Source organism: Labrus mixtus, chromosome 11 (assembly GCF_963584025.1).
Source record: "Labrus mixtus chromosome 11, fLabMix1.1, whole genome shotgun sequence".
Taxonomy (NCBI): domain Eukaryota; kingdom Metazoa; phylum Chordata; class Actinopteri; order Labriformes; family Labridae; genus Labrus; species Labrus mixtus.
This window is the reverse complement of record NC_083622.1, coordinates 16,929,422-16,956,357: the sequence shown is the minus strand read 5'-3', so window position 1 is coordinate 16,956,357 and position 26,936 is coordinate 16,929,422. Positions and strand designations below refer to the sequence as shown.

Below are 26,936 nucleotides of genomic sequence, written 5' to 3'. Positions count from 1 at the left end.
ATCACAATTATTATACAGCCTCTGCTAAATATCTAGACAGAAATATTGACCTGTGGATATCTGACTCCATGATTATTAACACCTCTCTCTCTCTCTCTCTCTATCTCTGCAGGGTTGCGATCGTGCTGCATTTCCCAGAACTACCAGCGCGGCCATCATCATCATCATCATCAGCATCACCACCATCAACACAGAGGAAACGTGTCCCACTGGCGCTCTATTGATGGCTCCCCAGTTTAAAAAAAAAAAAAAAGATATATATATATACATCCGCATCAATAACACATGCAGGCGCACGCGCACACATAATGTATATATAACCTGGTCATGGCTAATAGGTTACTTACAAACGCACAGCCCCAGCGCGCGCGGCACACGCTCCAATAAGCACATCCAGACCAATTCCCTCAATATAAGAGAGAGGGGGGTGAGGGAGGGAGGGGAGTTGGGTGAGGGGTTAAACCTTCCTCGTGAACTCGTAGCGCAACATATTGTAGTAGATTTCATGTCCATTCTGACATTATCCGTCATCGTTCACATCAGCGAGGACTTCTTTTTTCTTTTTTTTCTTTTTTTTTTGCCGGGATGCGTCAAGTTGCTTGCGTCGCGAGCTCCGTGTGGGAGAAATGTAGATAGAGGAGCAGACAGGCGCGAGCGCTCGTCCAACCGGAGGGAGGGGGAGGAGTAGAGGGCATGGAGGAGGGGAGGGGGGGGACGCATTCTCCCCGAGTACTCACAAGCAGCGGCCACATCCTCTGTAGACAAATCCGTTTTTAGTGACGTGTTTTCTATTAGCCTGTTTATTCTTTTTTTTTTTAATTCACGTTTAAGCCTTTGTCTATAAGTGGCTGATTTGGATTAATATCACTGAGAATCCAGTCCCTCGCGTGATTCTTATTGCCATCAAATCCCATCATCCCTTTTTCTATTTATTTATTTATTTGTTTCTGCCTGGATCGACCCGTTATTCAGCCCATCCAACGTCCACCCCCTATCTTCTTTTTTCCCCCTCCATCTCCTCCTCTATGGGAGTGCGACGCGCTGAGAATCTGTGAGATAAAAAAAAAAGCCTGCAGGTAAGACCTCAACGAGCTTCTTCTTTTTTTTGTGTGTCTAATGATCATAATTACACCGTGTCACTGTTGTTTGTACTTTGCAACTTAACGAATCATTGTTCGTCCTGTGTAATTTACACGCCACATTGATTTGTTACACGTTGCCTGTAACTTAGCCCACTACTGGCAGTGCAGACATTGGCAATAGCTGAACAAAAATAAGGATTGTCAGTCCTGTGCCTCTCCTCCGATTTAATGCTGAATGATTATTTTCCCTCCTATTTTCTGCGGGCCTATAATTAGCGTCTGCAACGTCTAATATGAAAATGAAAGCCTTATAATGACTCGTTTGAAGCTTCCCTTGCTCCCTTACTGCAGGTGTTGGGACTAAAATATGTATTGTATGTGCTGAAACGATGCCACTATTAAGACTTGTTTGTATGATTGGGTGTCTTCATGTTTGATCTGTGTCCCAGTCCACTGAGTGTCTCTCTATATACCGGCCGCTTGATGCTAGGCGTCCATTTTCCACCGTGTAGCCTCTGCAGGCAGGCTTATGTGTGTAGCTTCCTCTATTAATGAATGCACCGCAGTCTGCATCACTATACTCGAGCTTTGCATGCGTTCAGCCCCTGATCTCTGAACCCGCATGAAGCTTCTGAGACGAAGCAGCTTCTGCTCCTCCGCTGCTGGAGTCCTCATAGAGCAGGGCCAAAATCTTAGCTTCATGTTGGACTTGAGCCACATCATCATCATCATCATCATCATCATCATCATCATCATCATCATCATGTTATCTTATAAGAATCATTTTCACTGCCCCCTGTCTCCTCTCACTGGCCAACCTGAGCTCTGTGATCTCACCCATCCAGAGGAAGAAAAAAAAAGGCACCAAACATCTGGCGCTGAATCAATCTTTCATTTCTTCATCACAGCTCAGATTACAGTTGGGCTAAAGGTGGAATGAGATGTGTTGAAATGCAAAGCCTGAAGGAGTGAGGACTGCAGCACTCAGGAGTTAGCCTACCTGTCCACTGGAAGGGAGTTACTGTCTCCACTTAGGCTGCAGCCCATGACAAGTAGCCTACAACTCGAAACATTTCCTTTTTAATTTGAACAATCAGATGTGGAATAAAATGTGGTCACTCGCGGTAAGAGAGGCTTAAACCCTCTGAGCGGAGCTTTTGATGCAGGTGTTGCAGCCCTCTGTCAGGAGGGGGGCTGTCTTTCCTTTTATGAAAAAAAGCACAAGAGTCCATCGGCACCTGCTCCTTTATGTCTGTGATGCAGAACTTTTTTTTTTTAGCTCTCTCTGCATGTGGGCAGGGTCACAGGGTTGATGTTGAACTTTTTAGATTTAAATCATAGCCCTTGTAAGTCAAGTGTCTTGTTTCAATATGTGACTTTGGAGGATATTGAATAAGTAGTCGTTTTCTATTTTATTATATTTTATTGCAATTGATAAAAAGACAACTGTAGATGATAACTTAATTAATCAATGACATTCCTCACAATTTAGTGATTTCATTGCACCTTAAAGGGTATGTGAGGTTAAATTATTAGCAAAAATAGATCAAACATGTGACCAAAAAGTGACCGAAGAGTAACAGTGTCAGCATCACAGCGTTGCTCACTTGTCCATTAGTGATTAGTCAATCTTTCATGGAGGTGTGTCTGGCCCCCTCCATCTGTTGACCACGCCCCCTCAATCCCTCTGCCTCCCACTTAGTAAACACCGTCTGTACTATGTGTGTGATGTGTGCCTGGCCTTGATGATCGTCTCTGTAGATTTTGGATTACTTTCAAAACCCCTCAGCCGGCGCTAAGATCTGCTGTTTACGCTGTACGGTGACTCATTGCAGTCAATACTGGTGCGTAGCCCACACAGGCTGTAGTTGTTTTTTTAGCGCTGGCCAAATGATAATCATCTAATAGACCCGAGCAGTCCAGAACTATTGAAAATAAATTTGGTAGTTCCTCATTTTGCGCTTTGATGTTTCCTGTCTTTTGGCGGTCGGGTCTATTCTTCTCTCTTTCACTCTTTGTTGCTTGAATCTGTTTACACCTGTTATCATCATGTTGTTCCAGTGATTTGCAACCAGGCAGCACTCGAGTAAGAGAGTTCACACTTTGCATTAACAGTGAATGGAATTGTACTGATGGGCAGTTGTGCACCCCATGTCGCAGACTCTGCCATCAGTGTGACTGTGGCATGTAGTTTAAAAGCACTTGGATAAGTCAAAAGACTAGAAAAGCACGTTACAAGTCCAAGTCAGTTTACCGTATCTGTTTACAAAGTGTCTTCAGTGACCACTTGTATTCAGATCTCACTTGCCTGCTGCAAATGAAAATAAGTACCCGCGCATCATTTATGTTTAAAATGATAAACTGTATCATCGTTCTCACTCCCAGTTCTCAACAGCGCTACACTAAGAGGACGTCACGTAAGGGGGCGGTCCTTAATGTGCCCCATGACACATGAGCGTTCACACTACCAAACTAATGTGGACTAAAGCGTCCCAGACCACCTCCGTATGAGGCCGTCCACTTGTGATTCTCTTAGAAGAGAAGCAAGTCTACTAATATTTAACACCTATTAACATATCATATGATCTCTGCACCAATATCAATAAAAGAAACATGTATGATAATGTGTATGAGTAAATTTGAACCTGCGATTGTACCTATAAGAATGCAAATACACCCAAACCTTTACAGCATTATTTATAATTCCAGTTAGGCCTTCATGTGTTCACAAGAGGTAACCATGCTCAGGCCTGGTTAGTCTTGGAGCAGTGAGTGCAGGCCAGTGGGGGGATGGGGAGGGGCAACAATCGTGCTTTAGCACGTTATGGGACAACTTTGCCTTTGTGTGAGTGCGCCCTAATAGACTCCTGTCTCAGTGGCTGGGACCCATTCATCAATTAACCTCCAGCTTTGGTGTTTGTAAGTGCTTCACTCAAGTTAGCACAGCCTCTGAGTGAGAGCAGGCGTGTGAGAGCCTGTGATTGAACTGCATGGGTGTCAGTGATATATTCGAGGTAATGTGTCTGTGCAGAGGCGTGCAGCGTAAACATACAGTGGAGAACAGTGCTGGAGTGTCTGAGTGTGCAAACTGGACTGGAGGTACATAATATGTGACCAAAGCCTCTTCAGTCATCACAACAGGCTGGAGGTGTGTGTGGGAGAGAGTCTCAGAAAAGTGTACAGTATTAAAAAACAGTTTCATCCGACACTCTCATCTGCAGCTTTTCCCTCAGTTATATAATAATTAATAAGTTATATGATTATTTAAATCCAAGCTGCAGGTGCTTCTAGAACATGAAGGAGATCAGGAAGTCATTTAAATAAACAAATTTGACAAACCTGTTAACCCGTGTGTTTGCACTTAAAAGATCAATATAAGGACTAATTAGTTTACTGACTGTAAATCTCAGCAACTTTGATTGACAAAGATACAAATGACTCAACTCTTGGTCTACCTTTTCCACATTTTCAGCTGTTGTCAGTTGTTGTTGGATAAAAATTCTACATCAGAACCTGAGACCAGGGTGAAAGCCTTAAAATAGCTAATAAGCGATGCTTGAGTTGAGGGAAAAGTTGGAAGATTTACAAAACACAACTGTCACTCAGCATTAGTTTAAAAGATTATTAGTGCCCATATATCAGTGCACTAAAAGGAAGACCCCTTGGTGTCATTAAGCCTACCTAAGCTTAGTGACACTAAACACTAAGGCTCTGTGTCCATCTAGCATTTTTGTTTCTGTGAACGAGTCTTTTATTTGTCAATTGTTTCCACTAAGGGCAGAGGGTTTGCAGCGGCAGGCACCCGCTCTGAGAAAAATCGCAGCGCCCGGCATCATTTTTTCCGAGGGCACCACCTTTTTGTGCAGCCAATCCAAGCGTTTTGAGTTCAAAATCTTCCAACTTTTAAGGAAGGTCGTGTTGACGTCACTGGTGCCGTTTTCAAAATGTATAATATACCCCTTCATTTTTGTCTCCTACAGATAGTGTGATGTACAACATCCTCCTTGCTCCGTGTCTGATCGGAGCGCTGTTAGCGGGGTCTTCATTATTATTAACCTTGTCACCCAGACAAAGTCGGAGGGCAAGTGTAAACAAAGAAAACGATCTTAAATATAAAACATAGGCGACAGTAAAAAGCAGCGGAGCAGAGTCGGTCATACAGCGGCAGGTCCTTTTTAAGAGACTTTCATAGAGTCAAGACGCAGGTGCAGCACTTTTATTCTGAGCGCACAAGTGCTTCATCCAAGTGCTCCAGAGCGCACAACCTGCACTTTTCTGCCCTGCTAGGGGACAGTTCCTATTTCCCATACAAAATCAATACAATTCAGCGTTTTCAGCGCTCAGCGTCCTTAGAGCAAAAACGCCCTCAGTGTCAGCTTTACAGCTTACTCAGATGAAAACAGTTCACTTTTTGTAACAACGCCCACACTTGTCAATGTCACTCCTGCCTTACTGACCAATCAGAATCAAGAACAATCTTACTCGTCTTTTCAACGATACAATTTCCAGCTCTAGAGCTACTGCTAATGCCAGGACAGGATTCATTTACATGATTTCTTGGTGATTTTTTCATTGAATAAAGGAAAATATTAAGCAAATGGAGCTATTAAAACCAACCTAACGGTCACTACAGAGGGAAGCAGAACTTTAATTTCATAACCTGGCAACAATGAGCACCAGTGAGAAGCGCACTGAAACTGAGGTCGCGGGTACTGCCAGCGCAAAAAGAGCCGTCAATGGACTTGTGTAAATCAGTGTACTTCTAGTGATGAAAGATACAACAGAAAACTCAAAGTACATGGTCTTTTTTCGATTCTCTGATTTTTTTAAATTTTAAATTTTTAGACATTTCAAATCCATTTGTGAAGATTATTTCCTTTTTAACATAGGGAGTGAAGGTAACAAAACTCGCCTACAATCCTCTCAAAGACTGCCTGATAAACATGTTATATCTCATTCAAGTAGTAATTAATAGTAAGTAATAGAAGTAATAGAACACTACAGCTAGATGTCAATGGCAGCTAGCTTAGTTTAGCACAAATGAGTATTAATCTTCATTTCTTGACAGCAATCAAAGTTTACAATCATTTAATGATACAGATAATTTGGTTCACTGCTTTCTATGTAAAACATACATTTGTATTTAAGCATAATGATGTACAATGAAAATACTCCTTCAAGTAAATAAAATGAATTAAAAAAGTTCCTTGCTGCTTAGCAAAATACATACAGTGTTGTTTTGAGTTATGCTCAGAGAGGGAGAGATGAGGAGCAGGCTGAAGAGAGAAACGCAACATAAACTATCTGATAAAAACAATATTTCTTACCCTATGTTTCTTTAAATATGTATCTTAAAAACTGAATATATTTCCCAGCCCTACATCATAGAGGACTTTACTCCTCTGTTAATGGGGTTGTCTTTGTGCATGGTTGTACGTGTGTGTATTTAAGCATATGGTTAGGTCTTCCACAGACACTTTATTTTAGGAAACCTTTTAGACCAAGGTGTTTCTGTCACTTCCTACTCTGGCTGTTCAGCTCAGACAGGCAGAGAAATGGTCACTTGCAGTGTGAGGATCTTGTTGGACTCCTGATATAGTCGTAATGGCAGACCTGCTTAGCTTAGACATGCCTTTTAAAGATGACCTACTTTATGGTTTTATTGTCATCATTTTGACAGTTGTTGAGGTTTGAGGCTGCACATGTGCTCTCATGCCAAGGTTTTCTTTTATTGCATGTTCATGTTTTTCTCTGCACCTGCGTGTGTGTCTGGCATACATGTAAGTGTATGGAGATGCACATGTGAGTGTGCGTGTGTGCCAGCTGTGGGATCTCAGCAATGAGCTCAGGTGTGCAGCCGTTGCTCATGATTAAGGAGAGAAATCCTCTCAGCTACCAGGAGTCACTGCTCTGAATATTAAGCCATGTTTTCTTAATGTTCACTGCTGTCATCTAGCACTCAGAATAGAATACGCTGCTTTTATTTTTAGAGCTGTCATTATAAGTAGGCCCAGTGCACATTTTTTCTTCTGGTCAAGCATTAGCTCATATCATTTTCACTTCCTTTTCTCTCCAGGACATCCAACAGTTTATGAAGATTTTTTTAGTGTAACTTAAACTGAAAATATTCCCACATGCCTACACAGGACCTGTGCTTTTCAAACGTGTGGAAATACTTATTAAAAGATGTTATAATTTATTCATTTAGCAGTTTGGTAGTTGATTTATGCAATGAATAGCTAATGGAGCAGCTGCTACAGAATTCAAATCTCCTGTGTGATTTATGGCTGCTTATTCGAACCACAACTCAATGGGTGAGCTTGTATTTTATATGAGGTGTTCTGTCATGCTGCGAATGAGTCACACAGGTAGATCTGATTACAGCTGAAGGTTTCTGACAAGTGAGGGCCTGGTCCTGTAATGGTCCCTCTAGCAGTTAGCTCCAAAAGCTTAGCTCTGGCTTTTATTGCTGTGGTACATGCTGCTTCAGCTGATTGGCCTCTGGCAGGCCCAGAGTCATATGACTGTTGCAAACATAATATAACGCTATCACAGGGAGGGTTAGTTAGCTCTGGAAAGCTCAGCTATATGGACAGGGCAGACGTGGTCCTTTTTTTCTTTAATTCATCCATTGTGAAACCTGTAATTACCCAACACTTCTAAACAGCCCTGTCAAATGCCATAGGACTGAATGGCATTTAGAGAAAAGGTGGTGAGGCGGGCTAAACCATACTTCAAAAGGCATGACCTCCACAGAGCTGCTGAAGAGCGCTGCAACGATTTAATTGGACTCTTGGAGAACTCTTTAAAGAATAATCAAAATCAATGCAGCGCAACAAAAAAATAGTGTTTTCTATTCTTCCTTGTCTGAACCTGGTGCCTACATTACCCACAAGCTGACTGCTGAAAGTCAAGTAGGAGATTCGGTTTTGTGACGTGTAAAGTGGCTGTTGAAGCCCCCTGCCTGCTAGCTAGCAGACATAAGGAGCAAGCTGCAGTGAACTGTTAACATGACTTCTCTCTGAGACCACAACTTTAGTGACGTCACTTTACATGAAGCTCTCTTCGGTTTCATATTGTCGATTTCACATAGTACACCCAAAGTGCTGTAAACAGACCAGTACACACACTTACTAGCAAGTTAAACAATATTTAGACATATTTTAGCCCTCGATGCCGGTCAAACGTTATTCTTAAACTGCAACGTAGACAGGGCTGTGACCATGTTGACTGTAGCTCTAGTTCATGGGTCTGCTCTCCCTGCTCTACCGGGATGTAAAGACGCACAGTGAACAGATAGCAGCACCAGTTTTTTTGCTTTAGAAAATGGAGATAAAGATGTATATAGATCTTAGATCATGAAGGACTAGAATGCATTTACAATCTGCCATGAGAGATCATAGTTTAGGGCTCCAGTACATTCTGTCTGTTGCGGTTCTACGCTCATACGCGGACGCTTCCCCTCCACTTTCGCTTCACAATGGAGCAGGATTCATGGCTGAAAATGAATACCTTGGGGTTCATTAATCCCTAATAAAAACTCTATCTTGTTATATGGAACTGCTTTGGATTTTTCCCAACCAACAGGCCGTAAAAAAACGTTTTTTTTGCTAAGTTTGCACAGATAAGGCTCGCACTTTGGATGGCAACACAACAAACATTTTTAACAACCTCAAGAGTAATGTAATAAGAAGAATGAGAAGTAATCAAGAGACAGCATCCTAAACAGTCTGCTGACAGTCAGTCAGCAAGGAGATCTAATCCCGTTGTTTTAATTGTTGCTGCCGATGTTATTTTGCTCTCTCTTAGTTTTGCCAAGTCATTTACAAGCCTCTCCACACGTGGCTCACCTGTTAATAACCAATAACCAATGGAGAAAGAGACAACTTCATGAAAAGGAGGGAAGTGATGATATCTCGACGGCATTGGAAATTAGGGAAATCTCAGTGTCCTTTCGAGAATAAATAATTGTATGAAATGAAAAATATCAGCAAGGTCCTGACCTTTTTTAACAGTATAATCATTGGTTTCCATGCAGGCTGCTTGAAGTGATCTCAGTCAGCAGCTCTCTCTCCTCTCATTCTGTGCAAAGTGGTTTGTGTGTGTGTGTGTGTGTGTGTGTGTGTGTGTGTGTGTGTGTGTGTGTGTGTGTGTGTGTGTGTGTGTGTGTGTGTGTGTGTGTGTGTTTGTGTGTGTGTGTCAATGAAATGTTGTGCCAACAACTCTATGAATGAAAATCACGATTACAGTTAAGGTCCCTTCCTCACTGAATGTCTGTATCATAGAATAATATCACTCTCGATTCTGTTTAAATGAGCTTATTTTGCCATTCTAACCTTTCTATAAAAAATACATAGGCACACAAATTTCTACAATTCATTTAGTATTAAATTGACATATGCACATAGGCTACTTGTACAAAAGTACAGCTGTAGGAATTCTGCAGGCCTGAAATAGTGCAGAAACACAAGAACCCTTGAAGTCCATATGATTTCAAATGAATATCACTGTGTGAAAACGTGCCTGATGAACACTCAAATAGATTTAAGACACAATAAATCATTATAACAAATTGGTGTAGAAAATGCACACATTTCTATAAAAGTTGAACAGAATGCAGGAAAAGAAATTTGAGAAATATTCTCGGTGAGACCTCCAGACCAGCTGTTACCTGATGGTGCTAATAGTGACAAATATGTGGACTAGACTTAAGCACAGTATGTGTGCATTTAAAAACATTCTTAAATCTTAAATAAGTTAAAATCAGTAATGATGTGCAAAACACCAGCACAAAGGCACTTTACCTCCTGTCTCTTTATTACTGGCGTGTTTTGAGCAAAACTGCATAGCCACTTTTTGTATTGTTATACGTGTCTTTGTCAACTAGGTTGTGTTTTGTGGTTCTACATTTGTATACGTGTGTACCAACAACCTGCTGGGGGGCTACAGATGGAAATTAGCATATGCTATAATCTATATCTATATATCTATCTGCTATAATAATACATAAGAATGAAAAAAGATTGTGATTAAATCCTGATTGTTATCCGGGCATAAGAAAATCATGATATGGTATTTTTTCCATATGGCCCACTTGGCATGTAGATGTTAAACTGCAGGGAAGATGGAAGGTCTGCAGTGAATGCCACACTGGGCAACCAAAATTACATTGTTTACCTGAAGACAATTTATTTATAAATTGTGCTCGATTCGGAATTTGAATTTTCGTTGAATCAAATAGTTAATAGGTAATACTGGGAACTGAGAACCTGCAGTTTGTTGCTAAAAAAACTAAAAGTTTCCACTAGTTGAAGGAGGAATACCTGCCCAGGAAGCAAGGATGGAAATTAGCTTGATCTGAATCTGATAGCCAGTAGCTTCATTTTTCTGAGATTGAGGAGTTTTGTACTTGTTCTTTATTCAAAATCATTTCATACACTAAAAATATAAATAACCCAAACTGAACTGGGTAAACAAGTATAGGATAATGATTTGATGTGAACATTTATTTCATAATGAACTTTATACCAATTTGAATATAATTAAAAACGTTATAACTTTTCGACTGCATTACAAGTGATTAGTAATTTAGAAAAAATCTACATTCCTGGATTCATTCTCACCGTCTTCCAGTCTCAATCTCTGCACACTTATACTAGCAACACCTTCACGACAAGTCAATATTACATTGTATTACTGCAAGTGAACCCGTTTCAACCCTAACATCTGGAAGTGTTTGAAGTGTGTGTCACCACCAGTATTCTCATGAAGTAAACATAGACAAAACTGTCAGCCTTTTTTTTAATGCTAACATTACATATATTACAAAGGACTGATTGTGAATTCAGGACAAAAAAGACCCTCTTTAGCCAGACTACCCTACCTTAAAATGACAATATTACCCCTTTCTGACCCCCTCTCTCCCCCTTATTACATTTGGTACAGTCCTTTAGCTTAACTCATTTAGTAAAACTCTTTTTTTTCTTGCCCTCTTGTTCCTTCATGCTCTCTTGAGCTGGCTCCTGTCGTCCCGCTCTTTCTTAATTATTGGTTGAAAATAGAAATTACAGATAATTAAATGACAATTATGATCTCCTACACAGGGGACTTGCTAGGGGGAATAACTTAGTAGGTTATTGTAAAGGTCATTCATTAAATACTGGAGTCAAAGACCACACGCACACATGCACACACACACACACACACACACACACACACACACACACACACACACACACACACACACACACACACACACACACACACACTTCGCTCGGTTGCTAGGCCTTAGAGATAGCATTATCCCTTCTGGACACGTATTTTCCTCAGGGAAAGGCAGTATGTTGATAGGGTTGGAAGGTCACACTACACACACATGCACACGCACGGCCACATTCACTAGTTCTCCTGCACATATGAACCCACAATGTGTAAATAAGCCTCAGATGCACTTGAGAGGAGATCTGCACGCACGCATGTAAAACACACCGTCACTTCTTCCATCCCTTGTTCAGTCTCGGAGGCGGCTCTGTTTTGGGTCTCACAATGCAAACAGGATGTAACCTATTTTGATCACGGTGCCATATTGCATCATCAAATATTAACAGACTTGACTGCACTACATTATGCCTGCTTAATAATGTTTGTGGGATAATATGTGCTGACTTGTTGTTCTATCCTCATGTTTCTTCTTAATTCATCAAGAAGCGGCTTCGACAGAGGGTCTACTTCTCATTCCCTCTACCGTCACTACTGTTTTATTCCGTGTGTGTGTGTGTGTGTGTGTGTGTGTGTGTGTGTGTGTGTGTGTGTGTGTGTGTGTGTCTGGGAGCATCTGTGTCGCCGCAGTCTCACACAATTCTATTGATAGACCATTACCGCACTGGTCTGTCTGTCTGTCTGTCTGTCTGGGTTTCAGAGTTAACCCTCCTGATAGTGGTTTGAAACATTCCCCTCGTTTCTCTTCCATCTCTGTTCTCTCTCCTCTTTTCTCTGTTTTGCTCTCCCTGCCTCTTTCTCCCTCTATCTCTTGCCCCCCCCCCCCCCCCCTTCCCCTCGCTCTATGCTGATCCAGACTTTGGAATTCAATGTTGCTATGGTAACAATGTCGGGTTGGTCCTCTCTGCCTCCCCCTCTTACTCCTCTTATTCAGGCTAGATGCAGCACAACTCGCTCTAGAGTCATTCTGTCCTTAGCCTGAAATACAGTCACTTCTGTAATTACTCTAATCGGTATTTACATTGATGAAACATGGTTCTACAGCATTTAATTACAGCATCTTCAGACTGGAATGTAGAGATTATTCATACACTTGATCTACAGAAAAGTTATCTGCACTATTTTCATTACGGATCACTTGAGGCTTAAAATGTCACGGCAATGCAGGAGGAGTCGAGAAGGCCAGGGAATCACGAAGGTTACAGTAATGAAGCCTCTGAAGACCATGAATGTCTGCTTTCTTCTGTCCTGTCTTGATGACTGCTGGAGATCTCATTTCCATCTGGATAATAATAAAGTTTAGGTGGAGCATGACATCACAATATCTCAAAGAGTTGTTGCGATATGTCATTGTGACTATAAAATGTCTTAGTTGTGGGGTAACCCTTCTCACAAATCTGTGCACATCAAACAGAATGAAGAGCAACGTCTGCTTATAAGTGCTTGCATTTAATTAATATCTCACTAGATTTTCACCAGCCAAGCGATACTTCTTGGATAGACAGTAACTGCACAGAAAGGCATAATATTTGTCTTAGATTTTCATGAAATAACTCCAAAAGTACAAACTCAACAATTTAAGCCAATGGGACCTTAAACTTCCAACCTCAATAAGCCACTCATGGAACTTCAATTTTTGGCACTTCTGCATCTTTTTTTTTTATTATACATTAGTCCACTATGTCAACTAATAAAATGTCTGTCTTTTGCTTTACTTTGCAGCAGCAGGGCAGTGACCATGGTTTCAGTTTCCTGCTAGCAGCAGGCGGACAAAGAGCAGGACAACTGCCCAAGCCACAGCCTCCTCCAACAACAGCCTTCCTGTGAGAAAGAAATAAACTGAGAGAGAAAAGGAAAGAGGCAAAAGAGAGAAAAACGAGTGTAAGAAGGGGAGAGGGGAGCAGGTGAAAACAGTCGATGGATGCTGTCCGGATTGAGGGGACAGCACGTTCTTCACTGACGAGGAAAAGAAAGATTTCAAAATGGAGTCGAAGGATAGAAACTCTGCCTCAGGTAAGAGTTAGCTCTTTTAAACCTTCCAACAAATACGGCCAATTTCTTGGGCTTCCAATGAAGCGCAGGAATTCGGATAAGCAATAAAGTTTTCTGGGCCTGGACCTCCTTTTGCATGAGCTCATCATTTGTCCTTTACGTATTGCCAGTTCAAGGCGGGATGTTAATAATAATAATTAAAGTATGGCGGAACAGTACAATGTGTGTGTGTGCATGTCTGAGTGTCTTGAGTGCTCGTGTATGTGGAGCTCTTCATGTTTGTTCCCATGTCGTGCCTCCCGTGCTTCTGCAATGCCTTAATGAAAAGTCAAATCACACACCAGGACACTAATAGTATGGCGCAGCTAATGTAGTGTATGAGTGCAAATTCGTAACTACTTACAGCGCTTTTTCAGAATTACAATATGTAAGCAGCTATTTTTTTTAAGTTGCAATTGCAATTTAAGATGTAGGGACTAGGCTGGAGTTGAGAGAAAACAGCTACGTTTGGATCATTAACAGCATCTGAACGCAGATGTCTGTTTACTGAGATTAATATAGCTACATGTGAGACAGTTGCCAATGAGCTTTGGGATTGTATTCACAACATTTGGATGCAGTCAGATCAAACACAAGCTATCTCAGATTTTATCAGGGCCAATTGAGTGATGGGAAAAAAATGCTTTTGGGATTTATTTTAGATTTCAGGAGGGACATATTGAAAAACACGGATACTGTAAGCTTCCTAAGAAAACATTTAACTGTGAGTATTCATTTATATGCATTCTTTAATATACGTTTTCATTTATCGCACTTCACAACATTATGGCAATATTGAACAATGTAATTGCAAACTGAATATTCTTCTCATGTTATGCAGACCTGATTTTCAATGAGAAATGCCACATTTCTCACATGTTGCCAGCTCTTAGTAATGTTTCATTCTTTACTAGCAGTGGGCTACTGTTTTTGATATTTACAAATAATCAATTACCTGAAATAAGTTGTTAATTGGGGCAATAAGCTGCAGCAATAATAAATCTGTTAGGGCAGAGCATTGCAATTTGTGAAGGCAACTGTTTTAGAGCGACTAAAAAAGATATCTGGTGTAAAACGCAGATTTTTGTCTGAAGTTCTTTATATAACGTCATCAGTATATTGTAGCCCCACGATACGATATTACCACAATACTTGATCCACGGTTTGATATTATTGTGATTTTAAACATTTTGCAATATGATGAGAATTGCGATACAATATATTGAAATTTGCATTTTTACTTGCTAACAGCATAGTATGTCCACAAAGTTAAATTAAATCAAGAACTGTTTTGTCAAATATGAAAACATTCCCAGTCTATACATCTCACTTCAGTCTTTTTATTTCTACACAATGGGAGTCAAGCCCACGGACTGCCCAACACTAAAAGTAAAACCCTATAAAAGGCTGCACGTTTCAAAATCTGAACTGTTAGTATTTCAGTCTAATCGAACCTATCTGAACACCAACATGTACGGATAACTGTACAATTGCTGTAATTTTTAACAATGAAACTTGTTCAAAATGAATTGTGCAACCCCTTCAGCAATTAAAAATTGAAAAAGCATATTTACTATTAATATTATAAAAAATATCGATACTTGCCAGCCATGAGACGATGTAACTTTGCCCCGCAAAATATTGCGATACCATGCTGTATCGTTTTTTTTCCCACCTCTAGTATATAGGGTGTCCTATTATTGCCCATACAAAATCTGTAAGATCTTAGGTGTTATTGAAGGCATTTCGTTACAGGAATCAGTACCAGACTCACTCTTAACTAATAATGACTGTAACAGGTACAGGGTGATCTCATGTTACATCTATATGTGTGTGTGTGTGTGTGTGTGTGTGTGTGTGTGTGTGTGTGTGTGTGTGTGTGTGTGTGTGTGTGTGTGTGTGTGTGTTTGAGAGTGTGTGTTATGTATTCATCTCCAGGCCTTCTCATTCTTAGGGGAAAATGGTGTCAGGGTCATGAATATGGAGTAGATTGAGATTGCAAGGGTGTGATCCATTGTGTTTCACATCAATTGTATCTTGTTAAGCAGAGTCAGCAGAGTCATCCAACTCTCCTCCAAGGACACATCACACAGTCACTTATGCACCTCCCACATCTGCCTCCTCTCTCTCTGCTTCACCTCCTCTTGCTACTAAGAAGCTCACCTGACTGTTCACTGTCTTCTACAGAAATCTTCACTGTTTGGATTATTGTGAACACATTTCTGCCAGTATATTACATTTTTTCTTGCTCTTGAACTCCAAAATAAATGCTTGTCTGTCTGTCTGTCTGTCTCTATTATTCTTCTCTTCCTCAAACCTTCCTCCTCCTATCTTTTCACTCTGAAGGCATGGTGTGTGAGAAGGGGATCCAGATCCTTCTCACCACCGTGGGGGCATTCGCTGCCTTCGGCCTGATGACGGTGGCAATAGGGACGGACTACTGGCTGTACTCCCGTGCCCTCATCTGCAACAGCACAGCCAACGTCAGCCAGGATGATCCCCATGCCAAGGACAAGAAAGATCCTGGGGCGCTCACACACTCTGGACTGTGGAGGATATGCTGCCTTGAAGGTAAGGTAGAGGTTGTTGGAGGAGATTTGGGTCTATTGGTGGGATTTGGACTGACCAGGTGCTTTGGATGAGACTGTTATATGAGTGAAAACAGTGTTTGCTTGTTCAGGACTGGAAGGGAACCCAGGTCGACGAGAGCAAAAACAAGTGCAGCTCAAGCGCAACAATTTCCTTTCTTGCTTTGAGGAAGATAAAGATTGATACATAAATAAGCAGCCAAGGCAAGAGGCCAGTTAGCTTAGCTTACCATAACATTTCAAAACAGGAACAAGCATGTAGCCTGGCTCCTTGTCAAGGTAAAATATTTCTATTAATAGCTCTTAAGCTCACGAAACAACATTTTATGTTTGAAAACCTTAAGTGTAAAAACATCAATAAGTGGATGCAAAGGAGGGAGATTTCAAACTGTTAGATAGCTAGTTGCTCTAAATTGTTTCCAGTGTATGTTTTAAACTATTCAGCCAACAGATGAACTTATTACTCTGTGGTTAAACTCTGAATCTCTGCTCTATTTCAAAGCTCTAAAGATGAAACATTTCTGTTTGTTCTCTGCTTGAAGTTCAGCAGTGCCAGTCAGCCTTTAATTCGTCTGTTGAAACTTTGTTTAGAAAGCTGCAGCATGGCTGGAATATCAGTTAGCATTTGAAGCAGTCCCGTGATACTGTAGCGTAAGCCTTACTCAAAACAATCCCATTAATCACTGGGTTTGATTCAGGCTGTGGTCTTTCATTTAATGGCTGAAGTAAAAGGCTCACGTTCACCCTGACTCATACCGTCCTCTCACTCCAATTGGCAGGAAACCTCAGAAACTGGCAGTGGCCATCTTTCGATCCTCAGTTTGTCACTGCAACACAAGCTGCTAATTCATTATACATTACTCTGCCTGGCTGACACTCAACAGTAAAGGCTGGGATGGAGTTAACAGTAAGGCAGCTCCAGCCAAAGGGGTGCTGCAAGTTAGCAATCTGTGCCTTTGCTCACATACAGACTTCAGTCTCCAGGAAAACCTCTTGGCTTTCCTCATAAAGCATTCAGGCCCATCCTTTGCTTGGTCATTGTACAAAGCTAATTTGTCCTCATCTCCAAGCTCCCTGATAGCAAAGCAGCCAATTAGAGATAAGCTCCAGCCCTTGCAGCACTGCTGCAGTGCACCCCCACCTATTCCCTCCATTGCCTCACTCTTTCAGTCTCCCACTTGCTGCCCCTCTGTCTCACTCCCAAAAACATTTAATCTTTCTCTGGCTTCTCTCCTTCTTCCCCTCCTTGTAGCTTCCTCTCTTTCAGTCATCTCTCTCCCTCTGTGCTGCAGTAAAGCTGATGTCAGTGCCTTGGCATGGCTTAGAGGTCAAGTATCCTTGATGTCTTTGGAGTATTGGGCTAAGAAAGATGCTCAGTAGCTGTGCAGTGATGCAGTGAGGTGTAGCTGGGGTGGATATGCAGGACATGCTAGCTCTAAAAGATTTATGCCCGTGGGTGGGTGGGTGGCATATTATGCGAGATGTATCCTGTCCTCCTCTCTAGCTCCTCTGCAGGTTTATTGGAGCAGGGGTTGCTTTGCAGAACCTGTCTATGATTTGTTTTCTTTTGGGGTTTCTGATCATTTTTACCAAAGTTCCAAAACTTTTTGTAAAGCCCTTTCAGCTCTGACAGCGTGTTCACGTGTAGATTCTCGTAGATGTACAAAAGATTATAAAACTCTATGCAAGTTTATACAACATTTAAGTGAAACTTTTTTTGTCATTGTGAATTTCACATGTACACTACCAGAGGCACAAACTCAGCCTTTTTACCTTTGACTTTCAATTATCTATAAATGAAATATATTAAGTTTTGTCTTTCTATTTCACACCAGTCTTATTTGTATGGACTATTCACCTATATAGTAGCTTATCTATTACTTTGAACTATTTATGTCGAACATTTTTCCATAACTTGTTGCTAACTCTGTAGGCTTGGTAACTAGTTTTCACACTCTCAAATCAAACCAGAGTGGATACATAATAGAGACAAACCAATTTGTGGAGTGTTTATATACTTACTTTCTTTATCCTTATACCTCTGCACTGATATAGCACATACGATGAGAAGATGGCACAGAAGCCAAGGCACAAAGGCTAAAGTTTATGTAGCATGCAGGATAGTAGTGGATGGTGATGTAGGGCCCTATCTTACACCTGGTGCAGATCTATGCTCGTCACAAGTCATGAGATACACTGGTGTCATTGCTATTTTATCCAGTTTTCATTTGAATGCACAAGGCTGACATTGTGTAAGTAGCAAATACACGTACCCCCACATTAATAGCACCCATGAGTGTGTTTGCCTTTAAAACCAGGTGTGGCTTATGGGTGGTATATTGCTATCTTGAGGCAGCAGAAAGGGTTTGCATCATTGACCAACAAAAACATAGTCCTGGTATTTAAAGGATGCATCATGCACTACTGGAAAAAATAGCTGCAACTGCATCAGATTCTCATGATACTTTGCAGCTGCTTCTCACACACACACACACACACACACACAGATAGAGAGAGAGAGAGAGAGAGAGAAAGGTACACCCAACCAGGTGTATTGATACGATGTTGCTGGAACACCTATCTTTAATTGCATTTTTTTTAGTGGGGTTTTCAATTTAGTGATGTATTAATTTTTCTCCACTATTGACACTGGTTAGACATGTGTATTATGGTTGCTGATAAACAGATGTTGTTGGTAAAAAAAAAGTATAAACTTCATCCTCGTACTTTTCAAACATGTACAGTTTGCATTGTGTCAAATATGGCAGTAGATATTGGTTAACTTCTATTATTTTCTATTGCCTTTCTTGTTTAGTCATTTATCTACTTTTGTTTCATACACGTTATAAATAAATAAATCAACCATGCACTATGAATCATTTCAATATGGTAGAGAAAGTGCAGTATTTGAGATGCAGTAAGTCATTGTACATATAATAAATAAATGCTTTAGAAAACGAAAGAAAAAATTCAAAACGCAGATTTTGTCAAAGCGTCTTTTTGAATGTATGCCACCTGAAACAGTTAGTTGAACCTCTGCCTGATGATGATAACACTGATCCCTGTGGCTCTGACGCCCCCCCCCCCCCCTCCCCTCCCCCTCCCCCTCCCCCCTCTGTACCTCCATCTGTTTCTTCACAGACCAACCTGTGGAGTAATAAGAGCAGTTAAAGAGACCAGCTCACCCCACATCTGTCCGTCTCTCCCTCCGTCTGTGTCTCTTCATTCCATCACTTCCATCCATCTCTCTCACAGTCCATCCATCAGTAACAGTGGTGCTGTCATCATTCTGCGTGCCTCCCTCCATTCGTCTGTCTACATGCAAGACCCTGGCGGGTAGTTATCTGTCTGCCTGTGTGTCTGCATTATGTTTCTATTTCTCTTTGTTTACTATTTGTATCTGCTGTTACTAACATGAATGTGGAGGGACCATTAATGTGTGTCATGTTCTTGTGAGTATGCTCGGATTCAAGAAGAGATTTTCAAAGAAAGACTTGCCTGTGCTCAACTGTCAGTCAGTTTGTCCCTCGGGAGGATATTAGATGCTCTCTTTTCTTATATCTTTGAGTTCTTGACTTTTGTGGTGTCTGGTCACCCCTGTTTCTCTTCTCATATCTCAGGAGTAAAGAGAGGAGTGTGTTCTCAGATCAACCACTTCCCAGAGGATGCAGACTTTGACCATGACGGGGCAGAGTACGTCCTACGTAAGTCAATACCAGCACTACTTGGCATGGATGATGAATGAAGTCTGTAAATAAGAGAGGAGGCTTGAAATTGTCAGAAAAGTTAAAATAACCTTCCACTACTTTTTAAACATTGTGTTTTACTGCTAATTCTTCTGAAGACTCTCTCTGTTAGAAACAAACATGTGACTATGTGCTGCAGAAAATCAGGGGAGCTGGGGTGCCCTAGATTGTGCTCAGTGCCCTGCGGTGATATCTTTCTGCTCTATGATAGGCTTCATGTGTGCCCGTGCATACATAAAGAAAAGCCTGCTTTCTGTTTATTATGGTGCAGAGGCATTTTGTTGGCATTTAGGTGGCATTTTCTCTCCAGTGGCCTAGTTCTAGATGAGTGAGAAGTGTTAATGCGTGCATGTGAGCTCGTTTGCATGTGTGTCTGTGCGCATGTGCGTTGTGCATGTTGAGCATCCTAGTGAAATCACTGAAGGCCACATGAAAAGAATGTGGTTAAATCCTGTTCCTATAACTAATTTATTCACTAGAAATTATTCAAAGTTGTTGTAGTTAATAGATCTACCAGTTTTTATTTCTTTTTTATATTGATCTGTATTTTCATTGCACTTTCCAAACTTGGTTTTAGCTGTATAAGTTAAAAAAATTGATTGGCAATTGATTGATTTTTTTTTGGCTGTTTGACTGTAGGCTACTTGAAACACAGGTAAAAAAAAAAAGTAATTATATGCGAGATCCTTGCAGCTAGTAACAGTGCCAGGAAATCGTGATAGGGAAAGCTATTCCTTAAAAAAAAGGCCATTCTCTATTTTCATAACTGACTCACTTACCCTGTAACTAATAAACCTTTTACTGATATATCGCAAGCACAGTTATGTTAACGCACACATTGCAAATAAAAACACAACACAATCCAACTCCCAAGTCACCACAAAAAGCATTTGTGGATTTGCAAAAGATTTTGTCTCTGCAGCGCTGCTTCGGCTAAAAACTTCAAAGCTCAAAGCAGATTCGGCTTCTGCCACCATGGAAACAGCAAACAGTAGGCTAGGCTAATACACAACTCGTGCTAGCTAACCACTAATCCAGCTGTAGCTCCCGTTAGCCCGAGGCACACACAGTGTTGACAGTTAGCGTCCTCATGGTTAGAATAAGCAGTCTGTGATAGTATCCACTCTTCCCCGTTCCTTATCGATAACATAGGCAACGCGGCCCACAGGTAGCTAGGCATGAACTAATTTAAATTCACCGAAACAATTTCCCTTTCCACTTTTTTCGTCTATTTTATCTTTACAAAAACTGTAAAGATAAAATAGATAAGCCTTTGTTTTTGTTGTCACACACATTCAAAACGGCCCAATCAACAAGCAGCAAAAGTCTACCGGTCATTAATTGGGTCACTGGTACGTCATTACGTTAAAAAAGCTAAAGTGGTTATGTTACGTTATTTTTCCATGTAATACTATAGTTTAGTGTTTAGTACATGGCTTGTGCTGTAAAAAATGAAGACCACAGAAACTATTTTAAAATGGGCTTTTAATTTCATGATAATCTGAAGAATGATAATTTATAAAGAATTCATTATTTGAAATCCCATTTTATTGTACACATAATCATGCTCTTTATCGTTCTGTGTATAGGGGTAGTCAGGGCTTCCAACATCTTCCCAATCCTCAGTGCCATCCTTCTGCTGATGGGAGGGGTCTGCATCGCTGCTAGTCGTTTCTATAAGAGCAAAAGGAACATCATCCTCGGGGCAGGGATTCTCTTCGTGGCTGCAGGTAATGTGGACTGCTGTGTGTTGATAAGTGATATATGTTTATAGTTGAGAGGTGGTCTGGAGAATACTGCTTACCCGTCAGTTTTGTTCGAGAGTGTCTTGTGTTTCGACTCTTCTCTCAGTTTAATGGAGGTTTTACATTCAAACCTCATTTTGGCAGTTGCCTTTTCTGTGAATGTCACAAGTCATCATGTCACCAGATTTGTTTATAACCACTGCACGTTGGTCTGTCTGAGTTTATTTATCTCTTTAGTAAATATCGTCTTTTTTTGTGCTTTCTCAGGTCTGAGTAACATAATTGGTGTGATCGTGTACATCTCTGCTGCGCTGGGGGACATCTCTCCAAAGAAGGATGAGGATAAGAAGTGGCAGTACTCCTACGGTTGGTCCTTTTATTTTGGAGGCCTGTCCTTCATCATGGCTGAGATGGTGGGGGTGCTGGCTGTCAACATCTACATAGAGAAGAACAAGGAGCTGCGCTGCCGCTCGCGCACCGACATCTTCAAGAGCACCACACACGCCATGCTCCGTCTGCCTAGCTACCGCTTCCGACGCCGGTCCCGCTCTTCATCTCGGTCCACAGACCCCTCTCGCTCCCGAGACCCCTCACCTGTGGGCGGCGGGGGCAAGAACTTCGGCCTGCCCCCCTCTGCGCTGCTCTCCCAGGGCCCCATCTCAGTGTCCACTTTACCTAACCCCCACTCTCGCTCGCACACAGCCTTGGCAGGAGGTGACATCTCCCTCTACACGCTGTCCCGAGACCCCAAACTGGGGGGTTTGCCCCCCATGTACGGAACGGTGGACAGGGCCACACTCTACCAGCTCCACAACTGCTTTCCAAAGGATGGAGGCGGCGGTGGGGTGATGATGAGTGGTACACTTCCTTCGCTTAAATCCCACAACCCTTCTAATTCTTCCAACTCCAACGCGCAGATGCCCAACTCGGTGGGCTCTGGCCCTCCACCTTTCACCTCGTCCACGGTGGACAGAGAGCGAGGGATGGGGACCCTGGACAGGCTGAAGGGAGACAGGGAGAGTAACTCTAACACCCTCAATAGGAAGACAACGCCTGTGTAGAGAGAGGGGGAGAAGGAAAGCAGAGGAGGAAAGTGAGTAGGAATCAAAGAGGGAAGATAGAGAGGAGCTCTGTGTTGTGAGTCTCAACAAGAAGTAGCAATGAAATGCTAAATCTCTCCCTCCATGTTCACTGTTATTTAGTTGACTCAACCTCACTGAGAGCAAAAAGAAGAAGAGTAATAACAGAGTGATAATAACAACAACAATGAACTTTCACAATAAAACTATTTTGATATTTTAATGTGCTAGAAATGATTTATTTTGTTAATGATCAAACGCAATTAACCTTGGGCTATTCTGAAAATGTTTCACATACTTTCTTTTGTGCAATATAACTGCTAATTTAACCAGATCATCATTAGTGTCAAATTGTTGTTGTAATTATTCTTAGCGTTATTACAGGCTAGCCGTATTCGCAAACAATATAGTTTATAACAAAATACAGATTTCATGTTTTGTTTTTTCACTCTGATTTTAGAACTCAACGACTTTTTACTGTGAAATTCTTCCATGCAAAGCCACTGGGACTGTCAGTGCGCTGCGTGTAACTGTGTCAAGGTGTCAAGCATGAGTGTGCACAATAAGTGGGAGAATGAGGGCCTGTATTACTGTTTTTTAGCCTCATATGATATGATTTCCATTTGTAACATGAAGTCAGATTTGAATACTGTAAATTGTCTTCCAATATTGATACTGAAAGAAATGCAACAATAATGTGCGTGACTGAGACAAACTGTCAAACTTCATTGTCATTATGAGTCTGAGTTTTTCTATTGGCCTCTGTTCGTCTTCTTTCCATTCTAATCAGTGTAAACAGTAGTATTTGTAGCTATAGTCGTGTTGAAGATGTTTGTTCTTGGGCATTAACAGAAACCTCTGGCAGGAGGATGCAGAAAAAAGATGACATAGAATAATACATTTGTACAGATTCAGGTTCAAGTTACTGCCTGAGTAAAAAAAAAAAAAAAAGAAAAAAAAAAACAAGAACTTAATCATCTTTTTCTATGAAGAGTCCCAAAGTGAGACATGCAACTCATCATTTTCAATGGCAAAAAAACACAAAATGTATATGTGGGTTCTGAGGGTTTAAAAAACACTGCAGATACAAACTTTTGAAAACAAACATGTACATTGTAATTTACGCATACATATATTTGTAAAGTCTATAGATATGTTTTTGCGGGACCACTGTTCAGATACATCTTGGGGCAGGTTTGGATGAAATGTGTGATCCCAGTGCCCCTTAATGGACTATTATTGGGTGGTTTTATCCAATGTGCCACCATTACTTCCCCCCCCCCTCCCCCACAACCTGCCCAATATGAAGACACATGATCAGTGTTCCTCTCTTTAAAAACTCGACCAATAAAAGAGACAACATCGTAACCTCCCCAAAGACTCTCTTCACTGTGCTTCCCCCCCTGTGACCGCTGAGTCTGGACTCTGATCTGTTTATGTTGATGAGAATGTAAACACATGTAAACACCCCCCCCCCCCCCCCCTCCCCCCCCCCTTTCTGAGCTGCCCCGAATGACTGCAGATTCGGATGGAAACAATGGACACACAGCTACATGAAACAATGAAGAAACAAAAGAAAAACAACCAGACGCTTCCAGATTCTCTACTTTTTTTTTAATTCTTTGATTTCATTTGAGAAAAAGAAAAATGTGATAAAACTGCACACAGATAGCATTTATGTGGGCAATATGAATAGTATGTAGTTGAGAATAGATATATCTAGACAAATGATTATGGTTTATCTAAATGTGTGATAAACTTACACTGTATTGCACGAAGTTTATAAAAAAAAACAATAACAGACCTATTTACAGACTTCTGTCTTTTGTTGCTTTTTTGCAGAAAAAGAAGAAAAAGAATGAACCCTCAAATGAGAGTGTAGCAGGAAGTGTGTGGGTCCTTTATTTAAAGAATGAATGAATCAACGTTTTAATAAGGGAAGTGTTTACAACGTTGGATCAATGTGTCGTTAAAAAAAGAAAAAGGCTTGCTCGTAGTGATGTGAAAATGATGACACTTAACAGAGACAGCAAGATTTCTGGGGGCAGCAGGCAGCTGTTCACAACCATAAAAGCTTTAAAAACCAACATCCCACACAACCTTCTCTGAACCAAACAGACAGACAGACATTGTTTAAGACTAGTTGGTGAACAGTTGAGATTTTAGCAGAAACATTATTCCCTCAGGTGTTGGTAAAGACCAAAAAAGAAAAGCTAAAGGACAGCGAATATTGGACTTTAATTGATCAGGTGGACAGAAACACATCTCCAAAAGAATAATGATGTCTTACTGTGACTGCAGCGCATGAAAGGCTGATTGGAACTTGTTTCATAGAAGTCTAAATCAAACAAACAATATCATTCTTAACAAGCGCTCTTTTCCAAGTGGTCTTGCGTTTATAATTTTACCCAAAGTTCCCCTGTATTCCTGAGAGTGTTTTTTGTTTGTTGTAATATATCTTGGGTTATCTTTGACTTCACAATGCAGAATGAAGTTTCTCTTAGCTCAAACTAAAGCTGGGGTTTCAGTTTTATGTCAGAGCATTATTTTACGAGCCACTTCAACAAGCGTGATGTGAAAGCCTAAATCTGTTCACTGTTTATAAAAATCAGTCAACTTTTGTAAGATATCTAAAAAACAATGATTAATTCAGTTACTAATTTAATGTATAAAATGCTCCACATTTTGTGAAAAGGATTTATTTAGCTAATTCACTACTGAAAAAACATAACAGATGTTTCTGCTCATAAATGTTGAATTACATGTGTATAGTGTAAAAGTAGACATTTTGAATTACAGTCAACAAACTGCAACTGAAGTACAGAAGTTGAGTAATTGCGTAAAGTTAGTAAAGTACAAACAAACATTCAAAACAAGTACAGGCAGTGGTCTTCGTAGTTCCTTGAATCTCAAGGTCTCTCGGCTCATCTTCGCATCATGCTGTGATCCTAAATAGACTTCGACCTTCACTGTCAGACCTGAGGCTAATGCTTGCTAATATATGTGTAGTGCCAGATGGGAGGTATCTGCAAAAAAGGATACTAAGAAAAGCAACTTTCAAAATTAATTCAGGAAACTTTTCTGCGACCAATGCCCTACCTGAAACCATCTTTTGTGTTTTTTTCTGATGAGACCATCTGGGACCTCCTGCATGTTTTTGCGTTAAAATGATTAAATTCTGACAAGGTCCCACTGGGCAGGTTTTTTGCTCGTCCTCAGTGTAATGAGGGAGTGAAGTTGGAATACTTCCAGCAAGGATTGAGCTGAGGAGTCCCTTCAGAGGCAAGAGATGATACTTCTGATGCATTATGGCAGAGGGAAGCAGTGTCACATCCCTGTCAAGGGGCCTGAGATTCCTAACAGAGCTCCTGGACCCTGAGGATTAACACTCAGAAGTGCTCTACCCTGTTATTTTCATACCTTATCCCTCCTACAATATACAAATGGATTTAGAAATTAGAGGCTCATGTTCACTGCAGAGGCCCAATTCTTTTTTAGTAGCTGTATACGACATAAAGAATCATATTTTGGTAATATTTTGAATTACAAATGGGATTCTTTTGTCATTATAGGAGAATTTTTAAAACTCTGCTTCCACTCACAGACTTTCAGTAAGTGTTGTACATCATTTTTAAAACAGTCTCAGTAGAACTATTAACAGCTATATATACAACCAGGATAGTGTGTCATGTGGATTCGGTTTCTGCCCACTGAGAGTTTAAAGCATGTGTGTGTGTGTCTCTGTGTCTCTGTGTGTCTCTGTGTGTGTGTGTGTGTGTGTGTGTGTGTGTGTGTGTGTGTGTGTGTGTGTGTGTGTGTGTGTGTGCGCGCACGTGCAGGTGGCCATGTAAGTGTATGTGACTGTCTGGATGCCAACAGATTGGGTGTTAGAGTAGTTATTGGGCTGTCTCTGATCTGATCAGGCAGTTGTCTGTGTGTCTGTGCATGTGTGAGCAGGGCGGGGCAGGTGGATGTGGTGTGGAGGAGAGGTGACTGCCACCTTCCCCTTGGAGACAGCAGGGAGAGTGACGCACAGAGGTCAGGGGTGGAGAAACAGAGGAGAGGGCACAGAGATATGAGGATGGGCTGCTGGGGTACATAGTTGAAATTCAAGGATAAGGTTTCTGAACCTCTGCAGTGAAACGCATTACGATGAGCTCGGGTTTAATTATAGAGAGGAGGGTTTTTGGGGGGGGGAGGGGGGTGTTTGGCAGAGAGGTTAGGAGTCGGGCTGAAAATGGGTGAGTGTCAACTTTGAGAGCAGGCTGGGTGTCATGTCAGCGAATACAAGGGAGGCAATTATTCTACTTCAAATCCCTTTAATGAAAAGCAAACCTGTGGAACATACTGTAAATATATGTGTATTTATTTACTGCAGAGATATTTTACATAAAGTGAGTGGAAACAACACAACAAAAACAGTGACCACTCATTCAATATAAACTCA

At 41.1% G+C, this 26,936-nt stretch overlaps 1 protein-coding gene across 1 annotated transcript; it reads left to right on the top strand.

Moving 5' to 3' along the window:
- The first annotated feature begins 935 nt into the window (after positions 1-935).
- On the top strand, positions 936-24,296 carry cacng8b (calcium channel, voltage-dependent, gamma subunit 8b). Its single transcript, XM_061050333.1, has 6 exons — positions 936-1,076; positions 13,023-13,313; positions 15,678-15,902; positions 19,540-19,623; positions 21,255-21,395; positions 21,678-24,296. The coding sequence occupies exons 2-6, from the start codon at positions 13,283-13,285 to the stop codon at positions 22,469-22,471; spliced, it is 1,275 nt and encodes a 424-aa protein (XP_060906316.1). The 5' UTR covers positions 936-1,076; positions 13,023-13,282; the 3' UTR covers positions 22,472-24,296.
- The last annotated feature ends 2,640 nt before the right edge of the window (positions 24,297-26,936 follow it).

Coding starts and splice junctions, on each gene's coding strand:
- cacng8b (XM_061050333.1), top strand. CDS start 13,283: ATGGAGTCGAAGGATAGAAACTCTGCCTCAG. Junction 15,903..19,539: donor GAGGATATGCTGCCTTGAAG/GTAAGGTAGAGG, acceptor CTCATATCTCAG/GAGTAAAGAGAGGAGTGTGT. Junction 21,396..21,677: donor GATTCTCTTCGTGGCTGCAG/GTAATGTGGACT, acceptor GTGCTTTCTCAG/GTCTGAGTAACATAATTGGT.